The sequence below is a fragment of the Mirounga leonina genome, unplaced genomic scaffold, assembly GCF_011800145.1.
Source record: "Mirounga leonina isolate KUSES-001 unplaced genomic scaffold, KU_Mleo_1.0 Mir_115, whole genome shotgun sequence".
Taxonomy (NCBI): domain Eukaryota; kingdom Metazoa; phylum Chordata; class Mammalia; order Carnivora; family Phocidae; genus Mirounga; species Mirounga leonina.
The window spans coordinates 49,184,279-49,204,686 of NW_023270268.1; the positions used below are offsets into that span (position 1 = coordinate 49,184,279).

The 20,408-nt window shown below is 39.2% G+C and overlaps 1 protein-coding gene across 3 annotated transcripts in view; it reads right to left on the minus strand.

The window, feature by feature from the left end:
* PLCH1 (phospholipase C eta 1) overlaps positions 1 to 20,408 on the minus strand; it is a 174,856-nt gene that overhangs the window by 57,944 nt on the left and 96,504 nt on the right. For all 3 annotated transcript variants that reach the window (XM_034997536.1, XM_034997531.1, XM_034997524.1), the window contains exons 4-5: positions 15,949 to 16,078; positions 12,257 to 12,427 (exon numbers count right to left, since the gene is read on the minus strand). In XM_034997536.1, the coding sequence (XP_034853427.1) occupies positions 12,257 to 12,427; positions 15,949 to 16,078 (301 nt within the window). The remainder of the gene's footprint in view (positions 1 to 12,256; positions 12,428 to 15,948; positions 16,079 to 20,408) is intronic.

The window sequence follows — 20,408 nt, forward strand, 5'->3', positions numbered from 1 at the left end:
AAGAAAGAAAGAAAGAAAGAAAGAAAGAAAGAAAGAAAGAAAGAAAGGAGGAAAGATAATCCATTTTCTACCAAAATTCAAGTATTAAGGATTAACTCAGTGACATGCAATAACATCTCATAATAATGAGAAAGGAAATGTACAACTCATTCAGCTCCACGCTTCCCCCATCTCCTGGTCTAATTTATTAACCTCCCAATAGCAAAATCCTGCATTTTTACACAACTGAATTCTTTAGACCTTACTTAAAAAGTTATTGTGAGATTTTACTGTGTGAATGAGGGTTGTTCAACATAGGTTAATGCTCTTTACAGTTCCTTTCCCCTTTGTTTTGTGACATAGCTAATAAGGTGAAATAGAACACAACTTCTCTCTACTCTACTCCTATTTCTCATGCAGCTCTTTTGAAAGTTCTATTTGCTATCAGTATCTGAGCCACTTGCTGTTTCCAACACGGAGGACTGTTCTTTCTATACCAGGCAACTGGTGCTAAAAGAGCTTTAAAAAACCCTCCTACACTGTTGGTGGGAATGCAAGCTGGTGCAGCCACTCTGGAAAACAGTATGGAGGTTCCTCAAAAAGTTGAAAATAGAGCTACCATAAGACCCAGCAATTGCACTACTGGGTATTTACCCCAAAGATACAAAAGTAGGGATCCGAAGGGGTACGTGCACCCCGATGTTTATAGCAGCAATGTCCACAATAGCCAAACTGTGGAAAGAGCCAAGATGTCCATCGACAGATGAATGGATAAAGAAGATGTGGTATATATATACAATGGAATATTATGCAGCCATCAAAAGGAATGAGATCTTGCCATTTGCAACGACGTGGATGGAACTGGAGGGTATTATGTTGAGTGAAATAAGTCAAACAGAGAAAGACATGTATCATATGATCTCACTGATATGAGGAATTCTTAATCACAGGAAACAAACTGAGTGTTGTTGGAGTGGGGGGTGGGGTGGGAGGGATGGGGTGACTGGGTGATAGACACTGGGGAGGGTATGTGCTCTGGTAAGTGCTGTGAATTGTGCAAGACTGTTGAATCTCAGATCTGTACCTCTGAAACAAATAATGCAATATATGTTAAGAAAAAAAAAAGAAGAAGAAGAAGGTAGCGGGAGGGGAAGAATGAAGTGGGGGAAATCGGAGGGGTAGACGAACCATGAGAGATGATGGACTCTGAAAAACAAACAGAGTTCTAGAGGGGAGGGGGGTGGGAGGATGGGTTAGCCTGGTGGTGGGTATTGAGGAGGGCGCGTTCTGCATGGAGCACTGGGTGTTACGCACAAACAATGAATCATGGAATACTTCATCTAAAACTAATGATGTAATGTATGGGGATTAACATAAGAATAAAAAATAAAAAATTAAAAAAAAAAAAAACCTGAATATACTAATGATGCTTCACCTTTATATAATGCAGTCAGTGCTGTGAAGTTTATAAAGAGCCTTTACACACAAAATCTTAAATAGTTCTTACAACAGTCTTGTAAACTTGGGATTTTAATCCCCATTTTAAAATATGAAAATTTATGCTAGGAAAGGTTCACTATGTCAAAGTCACAAAACCAATAGAAGGCAGGACCAAGGATCAGATTTCAACCTTCTGACTTCAAATCCAAAGCCTTTTCTTTTACACTACACCTATTATCTGGGAGTTTTTATTTGTACTGAAAAATTGAAATGCTTACTTTCAAAACTGTTTTTTCAATATAGCTGAAACTCCTAAATCTTAACTTCTTGAGATGTTTTAAGCTCTCAAGTTAGTTATTATAGTTTGACTTCTTTGATTATTCCAGGCTGAACTCCATTTCTCTTTTCCTTGTTTTCTATAATACTTAATCTCATCCAAAAAAGACTAACTGGCCCTCATATTAAAGGTCAATCCACTCCAAATGGACTCGTTGTAGAAATCAAAGTCATAGATGTCTATATAACATACTATATTATTCTGATCCTAAATTTTTATCCCCAGACTTCTTATAAGTTATCTGGCAAAGCTTTGACACTGAGTGACAATTTCAAAACACAGTCAGAAGTAAATAATTATATTTCTTATATCTATGATTCCCAAAGCACACCAAACACAAAAATCATAATATAATTTGCAGAGAATTTTAATATTGCTAAACTCTTTTCAATTTATTTTTATCAAAGTAATATATTCATAAATAAGTCAAAACTAAGATGCTTATGATTGAAAGCAGAATTCCCCCTTCTATACTGAGAACCACTCTCCAAATAAAAGTAATGTCAACACTTCTAGATATTTCCAGTGGAAGGAGTCTTTATATTCCTAATTACTATGTTAATATGTTATCTTCTGTTTTTATACACTTTAAGCATTACCTCTTGACTTTTTTATTGTGTTAAAGATTTAGCTAGTTTGGGCCTGCAAACTTTCTCCCTCTACCCCTCCACCGAGGATAGCTATATCTTAATTTTTATCAAATTACTATTCAATTTTGAATTATTCTGATCATGCAAATGTTGAATACTGAGTCTATGGTATAATGATCGTATTTCTTTTTTTTCTTTTTTTAAGATTTTATTTATTTATCTGACAGAGAGAGACCTAGCGAGAGAGGGAACACAAGCAGGGGAAGTGGGAGAGGGAGAAGCAGGCTTCCCGCTGAGCAGGGAGCCTGATGCGGGGCTCGATCCCAGAACCCTGGGATCATGACCTGAGCCGAAGGCAGACGCTTAATGACTGAGCCACCCAGGAGCCCTATGATTGTATTTCTTACAGGATTTCTTCCAATCTGTTAATTACTGCAATGCCTACCCATTTGGTTAATTTCTAGTGTCTCCCTCATAAATTCTTCCTAGTGACTCTAATGGCCTCTCAGTTACCAAAGGCAACAAATAACCCATGAACTCCAACTCTTTATCCCCTAGAAAGGTCCTTCTTCTTCCAGGCTGGTGGGATTCCAGCACTTCAATCAGCTTTTGTTCTGACTTCATCCCCTCACGCTCCTCAGAGAACGCCCAGAAAGCAAATTATTTATTTCTTGCATGTGTTTTTGTGTTCTTATGTGTGTTTTACTCTGCACACACACTCGGTGGACAGATTAGCCAGGTGAAAATTCGAGGTCAGAAATTGTTGCTCCTATGTTGTTGGTTTCCAGAGTTGCTGTTGAGAAGTCTGATGCCATACTGATTCCAGTCCTTTGAAAGCACCTGTTTTTGCTTGTTAATTGCATCAACTTTTTTTTTCTCTCTCTCTCTTGTTTTATGTAAACTTTTAGGGCATTGTGAAATTTCATTATGATTTGTCTCTGTGTGGATCTTTTTTTTTTTTTTGAGAGAGAGAGTGCGGGAGGGAGAGGGGCGGGGTCAGGGGGTACAGGGGCGAGGAGAGAGAGAGAGAGAGAATCTTAGCAGTCTCCCCACTGAGCACGGAGCCCACCCTGGGCTCAATCTCACAACCCTGAGATCATGACCTGCGGGGAAATCAAGAATCCGATGCTCAGCTGACTGAGCCACCCAGGTGCCCCTCTGTGGATCTTATATTCACAGCACTTGGCACTCAGTAGCCCTGCCAGCCTAGAGAGTTCTAACTTTCCATGCTAATCATTTTTTGTATTATTTATTTTATAATTTCCTCCCTTATATTTCTTAACCAACTGAGCCACCCAGGCGCCCTCTCCTCCCTTATATTTCTTATCTTTTTCTGTAACTCCGATTATTCAGAGAGTGGACCTTCTGGATCGACCCCCTAATTTCCTTATCTTTTCTATTTTCCATTTCTTTGTGTTTGCTCTATTTTATGGGCAATTTTCTCACTATCTCCCAAGCCATTTATTGAATTTCGTTCTCTGCTCTTTTCCTCCTCTGAACCATCTTTTCCCAGAGCGTATTGCTCTGGCTTCATGGCTACAGTCTCGTGTTGCAAAACTCTGATATTAATGGCAGTTTTAAAAATGTCCTTTTCCCTGCGCTGCCTCTATTTCCTCCAAGTTTCCTGATGCTCTGTCTTTACCTTGGTCTCTGTATCTTATGGTAGAGGATTTCCTCAAACATGTGGTAAACTTGCCTTTTTAAAACCCATTTTTTAAATTATTTAAACATGTATTTAAAATCAAAATAAATTAGTTGGAAGCTCTGTAATTCCTGAGCAGAGCTGATTGACTGGTGGGCTTCACTGTAGAAGTCCCTGGCTGTACTATTTTATCAGATATCTGATGTAAATATCTTCAGGTCTGGGTTTTTTTTCTGGGGTTGGTATATTAGTTTCCTAGGCCTACTGTTAATAAATTACCACAAACTTAGAAATGTATTCTCTCACAGTTCTAGAGACCAGAAGTCCAAAGTCCAGGTGTCGGCAGGGTCGACTCCCTCTGGAGACTCCTGAGGGAGAATCTGCTCCATGCCTCTCTCCTTGCATCTGCTGGGTGCTGGCAAACCTTGGCATTCCTTGGCTTGGGGCTTCGTAAGTTCAGTCTCTGCCTCCGTGGCCTTCTTCTGTGTGTCTAGGTTGTCTTTTCTGGCATTTCTAAGAGCACTCATCATTGGATTTAGGGTCCACCCTGAATTTAAAATGATCTCATCTCAACATCCTTAACTTAATTACATCTACAAAAACCCTATTTCCAAATAAGGTCACACTCACAGGTATTGGGAGTTAGGACTTGGGACGTATCTTCTGGGGCCACTATCCAACCCACTATGGCTTGTCATATTCTCCTATTTCCTACCTGTAATTTCCCCTATATAAACATAGGAGCAGATTATTAGAAGAGGGTTATGGTTCTCCCACTTCAATGCACAGATGTTCACTTTGTCCTTGAACTCATTACCTATTTCTCTGAAACAAGCCACCCAAAACTTAGAAGCTTAAAACAACAACCACATTTGTTTGTTTTTAAATCACATTTGTGCAGGATGGCAAGTGGGATTGGGTTTGGCTGGACAGTTATTTTGCTGTTTTCATCTAGGCGTTGTTCAAGTGACTATAGGCACCCAGTCGCCTGACTACAGTTCAGTGGTCTAAGATGGCCTCACTCACATGCCTGCGGTGGGTGCCGGCTGTTGGTCCTGGGCCTCTTTCTCTGAGGAGTCTCTCATCCTCAAAAACACTAGCCTGGTTTCCTCATGTGGTAGTCACACAGTTCCAACAGGGCAGGAGTGGAACCATCAGGGCTTCCAGAAGCTCCTTGTTCATCATTTCTACCACAATCTATTAGTCAAACCAAATCCCAAAGCCAGCCCAGATTCAAGGGGCAGGAAAGAAGAGACTACTGCTTGATGGGAGGAGAAGGAAAGTCATATTGACAAGGGGCACACATACAGGAATGGGGGAATTCCTGCAGCCATCTTCACAGACCACATGTCCAGTACTCAGGGGGGCCTGGGATGCCTCAAGCTAGACCCTTCCGGGCCATCCTTCTCCGGTTCTGACTTCCACTGTTATGCCAGGTTGGAGGAGGGACAGTTACCCTGCTGCAAGAGGTAGGAGAGAGGATCTAGAACACCACTTCCAACCAGTGCTTGTGTTTGTCACCCCTCCTCATCTCCTATTTTCAAGGGCATCATGTAACTTTGATTCTTGAGCTTTTCCGGGATTCCGCTGAGTGAACGAAGTTGCTTCGTGTTTCTTGCTCTGTGGGCTTGAATTTCAGTGCTCTGGGGTCTCCTTTAGATCAGACAAATTTCAAGATCTTGTTGTTCCTGTCTCTTCCCCTGTTCTCTTTGTCCTTGTAGTCTTACGCAGAAGAAAAAAGTCTCTTTCCTGTATCTTGGGGTAACTTCAGAAGGGAGTGGAGGAGCATCTCTAAATGACTGGTCCTTCAGTTTTCAGCTGAATAAGAAACAATTTACCTCCCCAAACTGGCTACCTCTAACTCATCCTAATATTCAACCACACATTTCAAAGCATTTGAATGTATGACTACTTCACAGAAAATGTCATTTGGAAACTATATTCAAGGCAGCAAAAATATTACAAGATACAATTACTCTGAAAACTCTCTCAATTGCATTAACTGTGAATAATTAAGTAAATGAAACAGAAACTCAGAAAGGACTCTTAAAGGAATGCTTTTATGATGAGGAAAATGCTTTAAAAAAAAAAAGATAGAGGTACACTGGCACCAAAAGGGGTAGTTATAAACGAAGAAATGTTTATAATTATTTCTTATAGAGAGAGAAGGTTAGAATGACCATGACTCTCACCACATCATTCTGGATTCAGTGAAAGATAATGAAGGGAGATGGCACAGTGACGCTGGTAACTGGGTCAGAAGAATCAAGGGACTATTTTAGCAGAAAGAATAAAGACACAAAGGGGATAACTGTTAGAAGCACCACAATGAGATAATGTATAGATCTATGTCAGATAAACAAGTAACAATAAGAAGGCCCTCTAACATGAGATCAGTAAAGCTCTGAAAATTTCCCTGGAATTAACCACCCATATGCATATTTCAGATGAAAGCGAAATCTGCACGAAGAGAAATCTGCTTTTGATTTATCCACGGAGGTGTAGCCTTTGCACTCAGTAAACAGCTAGGTGGTTTCTCAGACTGCAAGGATGCTTCAGTTGTCCTGCCTTCACTTCCTCTCTCCTCGAGCCACAAGAAACAAAAGGATAGAAAGAAAATAGAGGCTTGTTAAGAAAGGCTGTCAGGGGGATAGGGGAATGAAACCCAATTATCGCTCCCGAACCAAAGCTCTGAAAAATCACTGAACACAAAACACATTCCGCCCCAGTGCCAGCAAATGGATAGTAGATCTGGAGGAGACATAGATTGCTTTTTGGCAAACACAGGAGGAAAAAATGAAACCAAAAAACCTCAACCCGACCTAGTACTTTGGAATCACACACTTGTGGATGTTGGTGATCTTTATTTGTGGTTGCAAGGAAGCAATGAAAGAGAAATGTCAGCCAGCTGGTTTCTTCTTAACTGGCACTTCTTCATGGATATAAAAGACAGAGAGAATTTTCCCCTAGCACCTCCAGGTTTTAAAAATGAAAGACTGGGGCGCCTGGATGGCTCAGTCGTTAAGCGTCTGCCTTCGGCACAGGTCATGATCCCAGGGTCCTGGGATCGAGCCCCGCATTGGGCACCCTGCTTGGCGGGAAGCCTGCTTCTCCCTCTCCCACTCCCCCTGCTTGTGTTCCCTCTCTCGCGGTGTCTCTCTCTGTCAAATAAATAAATAAATAAAATCTTAAAAAAAAAAAAAATGAAAGACCTAATCAAACAGCAGTTGGACCTGTCAAAGGTATGAATTCAGGTTTCAGAGAGCTTCAGTGAAATAAAAATCTGACCCGTGGGCCAATATTTGATTTCACATCATCTTTGACAACATATATGACCAGCAGTGATACTTCATTTCACAATTGAGTAAATCTGTAAAAGTTGAATATTCTGGTGTATACACCAATCTTATGCTATCAAAAATGAATGAATTACTGCCATATGAGTCGTCAAATTGCCTCCAATTTGTTCCATTGTGAAAATCCCATTTTAAAACTCAAAATCCCACAAAACTCTTAACTAATGACTCTCTTGCTGCATATTTAGATTGTGCCCAATTTTTCTCTACTTTAAAGAATGCTGAAATGCATAATTTCACATCTTTTTTTTTATGAACACAATTATTTCCTCAGAATGAACTACTAGAAGTAAAACAGATTGGTCAAAGGTTTATAAGTTATATAAAATTTGATAATTAAACTGTCCCAAATTAATTTGATAATTAAACTTATACCATTCCACAACTTCACTGGAAATGTAAGAAACAGACACCATGTCTGATAGTATTCTTTTAACCTTTACTAATTTAGTGGGTGAAAAATGGTCTTTTCATTTATTTCATATATTTGAATTCCTAATGAAGGGTGAACTTTTCAATAGGCTTATTGATTTTTTATGAAATTTTTTATGTTTCAAATGTTTTGCCCATGTGTCTATTGGGTATTCATTTTTTTCCTCAGCAATCTATGACAGCACTTTCCATATTAAGGAATTTCACCGTTTCTCCCTTTGTATGTTACAAGTATTTTCCTAGTTTGTGCTAGACATTAATTTTATGGTGTTTGATAAGTTGGACTACACAGAAACTTAAAAGTTTCAAGACATTAATATTTTCCTTTATGGCTTCTGTATCTTGATGTATGATTTTTTTTTTTTTTTAAGATTTTATTTATTTTTTTGACAGAGAGAGACACAGCGAGAGAGGAAACACAAGCAGGGGGAGTGGGAGAGGGAGAAGCAGGCTTCCCGCCGAGCAGGGAGCCCGATGTGGGACTCGATCCCAGGACCCCGGGATCATGACCCAAGCCGAAGGCAGAGGCTTAACCGACTGAGCCACCCAGGCGCCCGATGTATGATAATTTTTGAAAAATTTCTTTCAGGGGCATCTGGGTGGCTCAGTCGGTTAAGCATCTGCCTTCAGCCCAGGTCATGATCCCGGGTTCCTGGGATCAAGCCCCGCATCGCATCTGACTCCCTGCCCAGTGGGAAGCCTGCTTCTCCCTCTCCCTCTGCTGCTCCCTCTGCTTGTGCTGGCTCACTCTCTCTGTCAAGTAAATAAATACAATCTTTAAAAAAAACAAAAAATAGGGCGCCTGGGTGGCTCAGATGGTTAAGCGTCTGCCTTCGGCTCAGGTCATGATCCCAGGGTCCCGGGATCGAGTCCCGCATCGGGCTCCCTGCTCCTTGGGAGCCTGCTTCTCCCTCTGCCTCTCTCTCTCTCTGTCATGAATAAATAAATAAAATCTTTAAAAATAAATAAATAAAAATAAATAAATAAAAAAAACCATAAAATATCTTTCAGATTATGCCCATAGGTAGCTTCAAGCTAATTTAGAAAATTAAACCAGATGCAGGTAATCGTCTGCCAGGGGCAGATGTCATAGAGCCCTGGCTTCTGTTTCCCCTAACAAAAATTTACTGGTTGAATGTCAATATAACCAAAAGGAGGGAAGAAACACATGCCCCTTAGCAAGTGACGTTCACTATTGTTATTCAAATGGACTGGGTTAATTCCACTTGTCCAAATGAATTTGAAGTCAGTGGTTTTAAATATTGTAATTTTAATCTGTTACACTGCTGTGCTTCTGAATATCTGTGTCAAAGGGCCTTCACATTTATCATTACAATCAATGTTCAATTTGACACTGTGAGATTGGAAAGGAAAGGTAGATATCAGCTCCCTTTTATAGATTAGGAAACAAAAGCTCAGAAACAATGAATGACCTGCCCAAGATTCTCCAACCAATAAAGCCTGTAGGGTATGGAATGTAGGTCTTCTGGGCTCCCAGTCTAATGTTCTTTCTACTGTATTAAAAGAGTTGTCCAGGTGGGAGTACAAAAGTAGTTATAAAGGCAGAAAACAGAGAAGAGATGTATGTGGTAGGGCATAGGGAAAAAAATTCTTCTGTTACTTCATTCCCATGTTCTACCTGTGTTATAGTTAACTTTGTTAATGGAGAATCTCTGCCTTTGCCAAATTAGCAAACTAATTAAAATAACAGATTTTGATAGAAACATTTTGCTAACACTTAATCCTTAAGAAAGCAACACCAAAATTTATTAAATCTGAATCTGTTATTCCTAAAATGTATGTGACTGTGGAATGGGGTAAAGTAAATCATTACCAAATGTAGTGTATCTTTTTCTGACACCAACCAAGTTTTCAATTCTCCAACACTGAGTGCCCAACAATGCAATTTAGTTCTGACACTAACTATGTGGATTTAGCATTAGACCCCACAGGTTAAGGGTTCAATCCCATAGACTGCTCCACCTCAGATTCTAGCCGCAAATGAGGTGTTCAGGATACACGCATTTCTGCTTGGCCTACTACAAATCTGGGGGATCTATCAAAGAAAAAACAGACCATGGGACACCTGGGTGGCTCAGTCTGTTGAGCATCTGACTCTTGGTTTCGGCTTAGGTCAGGATCTCCTGGGTCCTAAGATCCAGTCCCGCTGTCAGGCTCCATGCTCATCAGGGAGTGTGCTTGAAGATTGTCTCCCTCTGCCCCTCCACCCACTTGTGCACACACGTACACTCTCTCTCACTCAAATAAATAAATCTTTAAAAGAAAAAAAGAAAAAACAGAACGGGACAGTATTTAAAGCAATAAAAACAGATTTTAATCAGTAACTATTACAATAGGGGAAAAGAGAACTCAGTATATAGTACTGGTTCAGTTCCAAATACAGGGTGGACAAGGGAGATTTATACCCAAGGAGCTGGGTCAGGGTCAGTGGAGGAAACATCAGGGGTAAGAGGTATTTCTGGCTAAACCTACCTAACAGGGTTCTTGCTGAAGGAAAAAAAGTGATCAGATACCACTTAGGAGATGGTGAAAGATAAGGAATTTTATCAGATATTGAGGTGATCAGGCATCAAAGATGCAGGTTTTGGTTAAAGAGACTTAGCAGGATTCTTGCTACAGCTGCACGCTTGAAGACAAGGCCCGATGACAGGGCCTAGTCAAAAAAGGACTCAGAAGAGCCTGTCAAGAGTTTAGTCAAGGAGAAAGCCTGTCGGTTCCCGTAATTCACTAGAATGACTCACAGAACTCAGAAAAGTGCTTTATTTACTAGGACTGGTTTACTACAAAGTATACAACTCATGAACAGCCAAATGACGAAATGCATGGGGCAAGTATGTGGGAATGTGTTCAGAGCTTCCATGCCCTCTCACAGTACACCCCTTCCCCTTTCCAGTACATCCGTATAGCTTCACCAACCCAGAAGCTCTCCAAACCTCATGGTGCAGGGTCTTTGGTAGAGGTCCCATTATGTAGGCACGATTGATTAAATCATTCCTGCCATTTGTGACATCTTTAAAAGCCAGGGGAAATTATGCTACATGAAATGACAAAGAAAGACAAATGATCTCACTGATAAAGTGGAATCTAAAAAAATCAAAATCATAGGGGCACCTGGGCGGCTCAGTCAGTTAAGCGTCTGCTTTCGGCTCAGGTCATGATCTCAGGGTCCTGGGATCAAGCCCCATCAGGCTCCCTGCTCAGCGGGGAGATTGCTTCTCTCTTTCCCTCTGCCCCTCCCCCCTGCTTGTGCGCTCTCTCTCAAATAAATAACCAAAATCCTAAAAAATTAAAAAGTCAAAATCATAAAAGCAGAGTAGATGCTGGTTGGTTGCCATGGCCTGGAGGGGGAAGGGGAGAAAGTTGGTCAAAGAGTGCAAAGGTTTAATTATGCAAGATGAATAAGTTCTGGCAATCTAATGTACAGCATGGTGAACATAGTTAATAATACTAGATTATATACTTGAAATTTGCTAAGAGTTGATCTTAAGTGTTCTCACCACACACACACAAAAATCATAAGTATGTGAGGTGATGGATATGTTAGTTACCTTGATTGTAGTAATCATTTTACAATGTACACATTATATCAAAACCTCACATTGTACACCTTAAACACATACAATCTTAGTCATATGTAACTCAATAAAGCTAAAAAAAACAAAAAAAATTCATTTATTCTACATTAGTAAGAAAGAGTTTCAGGCGATATTAAAAAAAATATATGAGAAGACTAGCCTTGTTGACCACAGTTCAGACTACATAGTATTAAAATTAAAAGTTCTTATTTCAGGGTGCCTGGGTGGCTCAGTTGGTTAAGCGACTGCCTTCGGCTCAGGTCATGATCCCGGAGTCCCAGGATCGAGTTCCGCATCGGGCTCCACACTCAGGGGGGAGTCTGCTTCTCCCTCTGACCCTCCCCCCTCTCATGTTCCCTCTCTCTCTCATTCTCTCTCTCAAATAAATAAATAAAATCTTTTTTAAAAAAAGTTCTTATTTGAAATACATTTAGGGGTTCTCTTTGCTAATCAGGACTTAATTTACTTAGTCTTCTGATATGATCCAATGTCAATTTCCTATCAGAATTATCAATGAATTACTATATTGCTAGTTAAGAATTACATCATAGTTAACAAATACCTACCTATATTATTAGTATAAAGAAAACATAGCCATTATATCTAAAATGAAACACATGAGTTAATATCCATTACTTTGTGGAAAAATGTGCTTACCCATAGTCAACATATTTAAGTTAAAAAATTATGTGAGTGTTCAATTTATCACTCCCTCATAAAAGCTGCTAGAAACATGTTATAAATAACTCATAAGACTTGTTGTGGAATTGTGATATTTACCCCTCTATCCTAAAAATAAAGTGTACCTATATCCAACACCAGAAGAAACCTGTATATTCTTAGGTATTTTTAAGTAAACATTCAATCCAACAGTCCAATGATACCTTTTGCTCCACCTTCAAAAACTGAGCCAGTTCTTCCACAGTTAGGTGATCTTTCTTGTCACTGTAGCTCAAGAGCAACAAATAAAGGTCCCGTCTCAGTGACATCATTTTGTAAAAAACACAGAATTCTTCAAATGTCAGAGTTCCCTGATTCTCATCTGTATCAGCTTCCTGAAAGTCAGAGAAAAACCAAGGCAGTGTGAGAATTTGAAATAGGAAATTCAGTACTGGGAAATAATATTTTCTATAAAAAGGCTAGAACACATTTCACAAATGGTAAACATTCTTTTCAAGCACACGTGGGTCAATTTAACTATTTATTAGGCCACAAAAAACGTTTCATGTTATAAAGAATCAACCTTATAAAAACCAATTTTTCTAATCACAGTAAATTTATAAACCAACAAAAAAAGCTTAAAAAAAAAAGTCTGAAGACAACATAATACATTTCTAAATAGGAAATGAGACATAGAAGTGAACACTTGCACTACATATTAAAATTTTTGTGATGAGTTAAAGCAGTAATTAGAAGGAAATGAAGTTTTCAATTTATTAGAAAGCAAGGTAGACTGAAAACAGATAATAATTCAACTCAAAAAGCTAGAGAAAGGGCGCCTGGGTGGCTCAGTCGTTAAGCGTCTGCCTTTGGCTCAGGTCATGATCCCAGGGTCCTGGGATCGAGTCCCGCATCGGGCTCCCTGTTCGGCGGGAATCTTCTCCCTCTGACCCTCCCCCATCTCATGCTCATTCTCTCTCTCTCAAATAAATAAATAAAATCTTTAAAAAAAGGGAAAAAGAAAAAGAAATGATGGACAAGACAAATCATGAGCAAAAGAGAAAAAATACTTAACACATTATGAAAATACTAGTCTCTAACCAGGTTCTGAACTGTATGTAATTCAAATATAATTTTTATGTATAACAGAATCTCTCTTAATTCGGCATAGGTAGTTTATTGCTCCTGCTTGTTTTCCCTCCACAGAAGTCTGAAAAATCCACCTGGACTGATTTCTAGTTGAAATTATTTGTTTCTAGTAATATTGAGCAAGAATCTTTCAACATGTATCTTCCTTCTGATTGGCTGAATTTGTCAGAAAACCCTAAAATTGTTGGGAATATGTAATGAGCAGCTAATCCATTTACATGATCTTCATTTTATGTGAACACAGTTATAACTGAACCCAAACTGACAGGGAATGAATAGCATCTTGAACTGCACAGGTTTTGGAATGTATATATTCAGCTGCTACAGGGTTTTAAACATAGCTTTGAAAGTCAGTGTGCTCATGAAAAATATATTTTTAAAAATTTTACTAACCTTGGGATAATTATGAGCACACACTTTAACCAATATTTAAATAACACACAGTTTCATTGTGGAGCTGATTGCCTTCTGTCCTTTTAAAGGTAGAAGGAGAATGGTCTATAGAATATCCACATTTTTGGTGTGTGAGATGCTTGTTTGTAGAGTCACTGCGTCTTAAGAAACTGGGTCTAATATTCAAATTTCTGCCATAACTTTGTTTCAAAGTATCTAACCCTAGATACAGAGAAGTAACTTTTTCAAGACTTCCTTATAAATGCCTAAACAATTAACAACAGTAAAACTCCAACATGTAAACAATAGCATCTAGAGACTTTAAAAGTAGCTATCCATAACGTAAAAGATTACTTTGAAAAAAATTTTAGTTGAATCTTGCTCTGCAACAAAAAAGCAAAGAAAATTCTAGGAAGGCTTCAATGTCTACACTAGCGATTAGCCAGAAGAAGAATGTTCTTGAAATAATACCAAGACCTTTGGTCCTATCACTCCCACAAAGAGCATTTCCACAACCCTGCTAGGTACAAAGCCTGCAGTGGAAATGATCTCCAGCAGGTCCTACTCCTTATCCTACACTTCTGGCTTGATAAGTCTTTAAACCTAAGGTCACAAAAAGAGACCCCTAATGTTTTCTTAAAATTTATCTAAAGGATTCACTTTGAACGCATAAGACATTTGACATAAACATTTCCTGGTTTGCCCTGCAAAATGCTTAGTGCATGAGAAATAAAAGGTGTCTGAAGGGGAAAAATGCATAAATAAAAACAGATCAGTATCTTATGTTACTCCCTTATCTAACTTCCAAAAAGTACCCCCACATCATTATTTTTGTAGGTACAGGCTTTGCCTTTCCTCTTTAAGCGTGGCCCGTCTAATTTGATCAGAAGCTACCTCTTCAGTACCATGAGCATTTTCTGTGGAAAGGAATAGCTGGGAGTGTGGGGCTCACAACAGGACAAAAGTAAGATATCACAGGGAGTGCCAGGAATGTGGCAAACCCTTCCATATAGTTGAAAGACAGTTCACTCTATTTGTGACAATACATTTCCCCTCCAAAGCCCCTCACTCCATCTCTGGGGTTCTTTCTACAGCATATGCCTTCCCCTTCTTTCCTTTCTCTTCTGTTGTTCTCCAGTGCAATGTGACCAAGTCCCCCTCATTGCAAACCATGTCCAGCCAAGAGCTTCCCAAGGACAGGACCACGGTAAGAGGTCACAGAATGGAACCAGCCTCCACCTTCCATTCATCATTGCACCTCATCCCTCACATTATTTCTGCCCTTACTGACTCTAAGAACAAATGGTTAGAAAACAAAAGCAGCACAAAACATTAACCATCAGAAAATATCACACCCTCTGCTTATTTTTGCATGCACAAAATGTCACCTAATCACTTAGAATAGAAAATTATTGCAAAACATGGATCGTGCATATGACTTCTCTCCAAATAAGAGCACTTTTGAAATTAGGATATTAGCAATTACTAGTAATCTAACATTGTCTTTGCACTCACTCAACAGAGCTCACTTCTGCACCTTCGATGGAGGACTAGGTACAGTCCCAGCTGGGGGCCACAGAGTAAGTTTTGGCCCAAGGATTTTCCTCAAAGGACTGACCAACAGGGAAAGAGCATCTCATTTAATACGAACAGACAGTTGAATGAACTTCTGGAGAGTTCCCTAAACAGTAGGAGTGATACAGCACTTCTAAGCATCATGGATTCTAAAAAACTCCTCTGAAATGAAACAGAGCCTCTTGAGGGCTTCAGTAAGTGCTGTTTTCTCATGCTATCTAGTCTTTTTTTTTTTTTTAAGATTTATTTATTTATTTATTTGAGAGAGAGAGAATGAGAGACAGAGAGCATGAGAGGGAGGAGGGTCAGAGGGAGAAGCAGACTCCCTGCCGAGCAGGGAGCCCGATGCGGGACTCGATCCCGGGACTCCAGGATCATGACCTGAGCCGAAGGCAGTCGCTTAACCAACTGAGCCACCCAGGCGCCCCATGCTATCTAGTCTTGATTCTGATCCTCACAAGAGCTCTGTGAGGTAGGCACATGAGATGTTATCACTCCCTCAAAGGGCCTTGATCAGGTTTACTCCATTATCTAAGTGCCAGGTAAAGTGCGTATAATTACTCTCTGAAAACAGCAACAATAAAAAAAGCATCCTAGGAAGTGAAATTGTTAAGTTCAGGAAGCTTTTTTTTTTTTCCTTCCCAAAACAAAACACCTCTTTTCATCAAAGAAAAACGCAACAATACGGAGCAGGTAGTATCAACTCTCGACAAAACAAAACAGCCTTTGAAATATCCAAGCACAACAGTAACTTCCAACGCGTATTTTACACAAGGCCAACCCAACTGTGAAAACGTACCTGAAACATTTGTCTCACTTTTCTTCGGGGAAGATTGACATTTAGTTTGTGCATCAGTTGATGTATCTCTTCAATATTCAGTAAGCCGTCACCATTCTTATCAGCTTCCTCAAAGGTCTGCTTCACCCACATGAAGAAAGGTCAAGAAAAATACTTTTTGCATCAAAATAAAAACTGCTCTCTCACAGAATACTCACAAGGACGTTTATCATAAACACGGAACTTGAGAAGAAAGTCTTTTGAGAGGGCGCCTGGGTGGCTCAGTTGGTTAAGCGACTGCCTTCAGCTCAGGTCGTGATCCCAGGGTCCTGGGATCGAGTCCCACATCGGGCTCCCTGCTCTGCAGGGAGCCTGCTCCTCCCTCTCCCACTCCCTCTGCTTGTGTTCCCTCTCTCGCTGTGTCTCTCTCTGTCAAATAAATAAATAAAATCTTTAAAAAAAAAGAGAGAGAAAAGAAAGTCTTTTGAGGAGGCCCTGCCTGCGATCCACAGGCAAGTGAGCCAATAGTTACCACAAGCAACAGGAGAATGGGCACTTGTCCCTGATTCCCTTCACTTTAAAAGGAGAGTCAAACCATGTTCTCTTGAGAGCTGCTTTACCTCACATATTCTTATCCAATCCGTTAAGGAATATGAGGTGATGAAACCCCAAGTATACCAAATTTAGGCCTTATCTTCTTCCTCTGCGACCTTCCATTTAGTATATTTTTACCTTCACAACACCCCACACTAGACAATGTCTTCAGTTCCCTTTCCTTGGCCCACTCCTACATTTAGAAACTCAGACTGTCTAGTTCAACCTCCTCATTGTTCAGATGAGGATACAAAGCTAGAGGAGAAGAGAGAATTCATTAAGGATAAATTAGTAAGAGATCCAGGTTTTTGGCAACCTGGTCTAGTACTCTTGTCTTCTGTGCAGAAGGCCTAACTCTAGACTATGTTCGTCTTCCTATTACCAGTTTTGAAGGTTCTTGCCTAATAGTGTCAAACTTCTAACTCCAGGGCAAGCCTGATATGCTGGAGGTCACCCTCAAAATGCCAGTATGATATTAGGTGACTGAGGGTATGAAGCGGAGTTTAGATACAAAAGATTTACATCAGGTGAATTGAGGTTTTAAAAAACCCTCAGGGGGAATGGCTCTTGGGTTGTTTTACATAGTAAGGAAGCAAAATAAATGGTAACCAGTGGATGAACTGAAATTTTTAAAAAATGGATGATTCATAGTTGTTGGAGGTAAATTACAGAAGGCAGGAATCGTGTGTATATTTAGAAAACCAAACTGAGCTTCAAAATTTGAAGGGGAATGAAGAGTAAAGAAACAAATGGTGGAAAGAAACCAGAAAATCAAAGTAAGGGAAAGGTATAGGTTTAAAACCAACAAATGGGAGAATGGGAGTAAGGTGAGAGAAAGGGGGAAATGAATAATATTTGCTTATCAAGCAGATGACATCAAACTGATCTTCAAAGCCAAAATATTAACAGTCCTCCCAGTGATAACACAGAATATTTACATTTCTTAGGTGATTCAAATTATGGTTGTAGGAGACTACCTCAAGAAGTAAAAACAACCAGAAAGTCTTATTTCTTCTAAATTTATATAGAGGTCATTTTCATACTGTAAATACCTCATTTCACATTTTGTTCCCTTTATAATATTTGAAAATAACCAGCCCAGTTCTTTCTAATTCAATTTCTCCTTGTGGAGTTCAGGTAGGACCTCATTATACCTGACACCTGGAAGTTAACAGGTGACCCAGGATGAAGGTAAAAATAACTGAAGAATCAAAAGAGTGAAACGTTTGGGCCAATTATTAATAAGTACCTGAATGTAATTTTTTTTTCTGTTTTCTATTTCTTTTGCCTGTGGACACTGCTCTGAGCCCAACAAGGTATTGTGCCAGAGTCAAAGAAGTGATGAAATGAGTCCAATAGTGATAATATTCTCATCCTTTTATTTTATACGTCTTTACCAAAGCCTCTCAAAGACTTCTCCAGAGAAGAGGCAAAGACAAGCAAACCCTAAGGATGAGTATTCTGCTGACACAAACCCTTAGGGTGGGCCTGTGTCTGCAAGGCCTTCAGTGTCAATGCAAAGCTGACCTTGACAATTGGTTTAGGGGATTTGGGACTGGTAAGACATAAAAGAGGGAGAATCAGACCGAGAAATGCACACTAGTCCTGATTCTTTGTTGGCCTGGCCCTGTGACAGAGGGTCACTTATGTCACTTCTTGGGTCTTCCCTTTCTTCATCTATAATGTCATTGAACACAACTAGATGACCTTGAAGTCCCTTCCAACTCTAAGATTCTATGAAAGGAAAAACCATTCTCTTCCAGTAACAGTACACATGGTATACAATACAATTACAGGTAAAAGTATTCTGATATCTTAAAGCTATTCTTCATAATTAAGATAGGAGTGCCCAAGCAAGCTCTAAATTAATGATTCGCATCATTATACAGGGTAAGTTTAAGAAGAGAAACTATCATTCTGCAAAGAAAAACTGGGAGAGGAAAAACTGAATGACAAGTTATGGCCTAGAATTGTCTATCAAAAAATACAGGAAAATGTAAAGCATTGAATGGTAGTATTTACTGTAGGGGTGGGCAAATTTTTTCTGGAAAAGGCTTGATAGTGAATATTTTAGGATTTGTAAGCCATTAGGTCTCGGTTGCAAGCTATTCGATTCTGCCCCTGTGACATGAAAGTGGCTACAGGCAACACAGAAATTAATTGGCATGGTTATGTTCCAATAAAATTGTACTTATGGACATTGAAATTTGTATTTCATATAATTTTCACAATTTCACAAAATATTCCTCTTCTTTTGATTTTTTTTCAGCCATTGAAAACCAATTCCTAGCTCAGGAGCACATGCAAAAAAGGCAATAGGCCAGATGTGCCCTACAGGCTGCAGTTTGCAGGGTTCCTGATTCATAAGGAAGGTGTAAACCTTTGGTTCACAACATCCATAAGGGACTGCCTAAAGCCTTCTAGAGGTAATAATTTCCCTTGTAGGGTCAAGAGATAAGGCAGGGAAATCATGGAGGAGAATGGACTGATGGAGAAAAATGGGGAGGCTTGCAGGCGGGGGTCACTGAGATTTCAGACTCTATCTGAATAGGAAAGCAAAAAATTTGTCAGTACAATCCTCTCTTTAGCAATAAAAATAGTAGCTATTATTTATAAGTGCTTACTATGTGTTTAATAACAGTGTTCTAAGCACTCTGTGTATATCAACTCATTTGATCTTCACAAAACTACATAAGGCACACACCATGATTAATATCATCACCATGTGACAGACAAAGACTCTAAGGCAAAAGAGTTTAAGCGACTTATCCAAAGTTACACAGTACATGGCAGAATTGGGGCTGAATGCCAGGCAGTGTGATGCCAGTCTGAGTCCTTACACACAATACTATATTGCTTGTAATAGATAAGAGTACTGCATCTACCTCCATGAAACATAGCCATATTGCAGAAATAACCTGAATTACATTTTACACTGGATGGATTTTTTTTTTCATACAGCCACTGAAGATTCATTATTCTCAGTATTCATTCACAGTTGAAAGGCCTATTTGAAATGTAATAATAATGAACATCCCAAAGCTGTCCTCCTCAACTAATTTAATTAAATGTATGCCCAATCAAGGATGTTATTCTGTTATGAAAATATTATCTAAAACCCTATCAAATTCTGACAAATCTGTATGAGAATCATTCCCTGATTCAACATAACTTTCCCTATTTTTGACATCAGCTGCTTCTTTATTATTCATTAATTTCCTCTTTCCTTTTCTCTCCTCACCGACACAAGCATCAACTGTTTCTCTATTTCTTATAAAATTGTTCCCTGTGCAGTTCTGGGGTACATTTGCTTTCCAGGTAGCAGATTTTCAGAATGTGAAATCCCTCAGCTGTCAACCTGCTTAATTCAAACACAAAAACTTCCTACGACCAGTAAGTATGGGCAAACAAAATCAGATTCAAAAAGCTATTGAGCTAAGCTGGTGTAAATTCATATTAGAATATTATAACTTTGGGATGTTAAACATAATCCCCATGGTAGCCATAAAGAAAACAGCTATAAATTATACATAAAAGGACATGAGAAAGGAATTTAAAATTTCTCTACCAAAAAAAAAATCAATTAAACAAAAAAAGTAATGCAGGAAACAAGAGACAAAAAAGCTATAAAGCATATAGAAAGCAAATAGCACAATGACAGAAATAAGTCCCTCTTTATCAGTAAGTACTTTAAATGTAAATGGATTAAACTCTCCAATCAAAAGACAGAGATTGGCAGAATGGATAAAAACACAAGAGTCCAACTATAAGAGACTCAACTAAGATCCAGAAAACCTGGACAGATTGAGAGTGAAATGATGGAAAAAGATATTCCATGCAAATAGTAACCAAAAGAGAACAGAGGTGGCTCTAATATCAGACAAAAT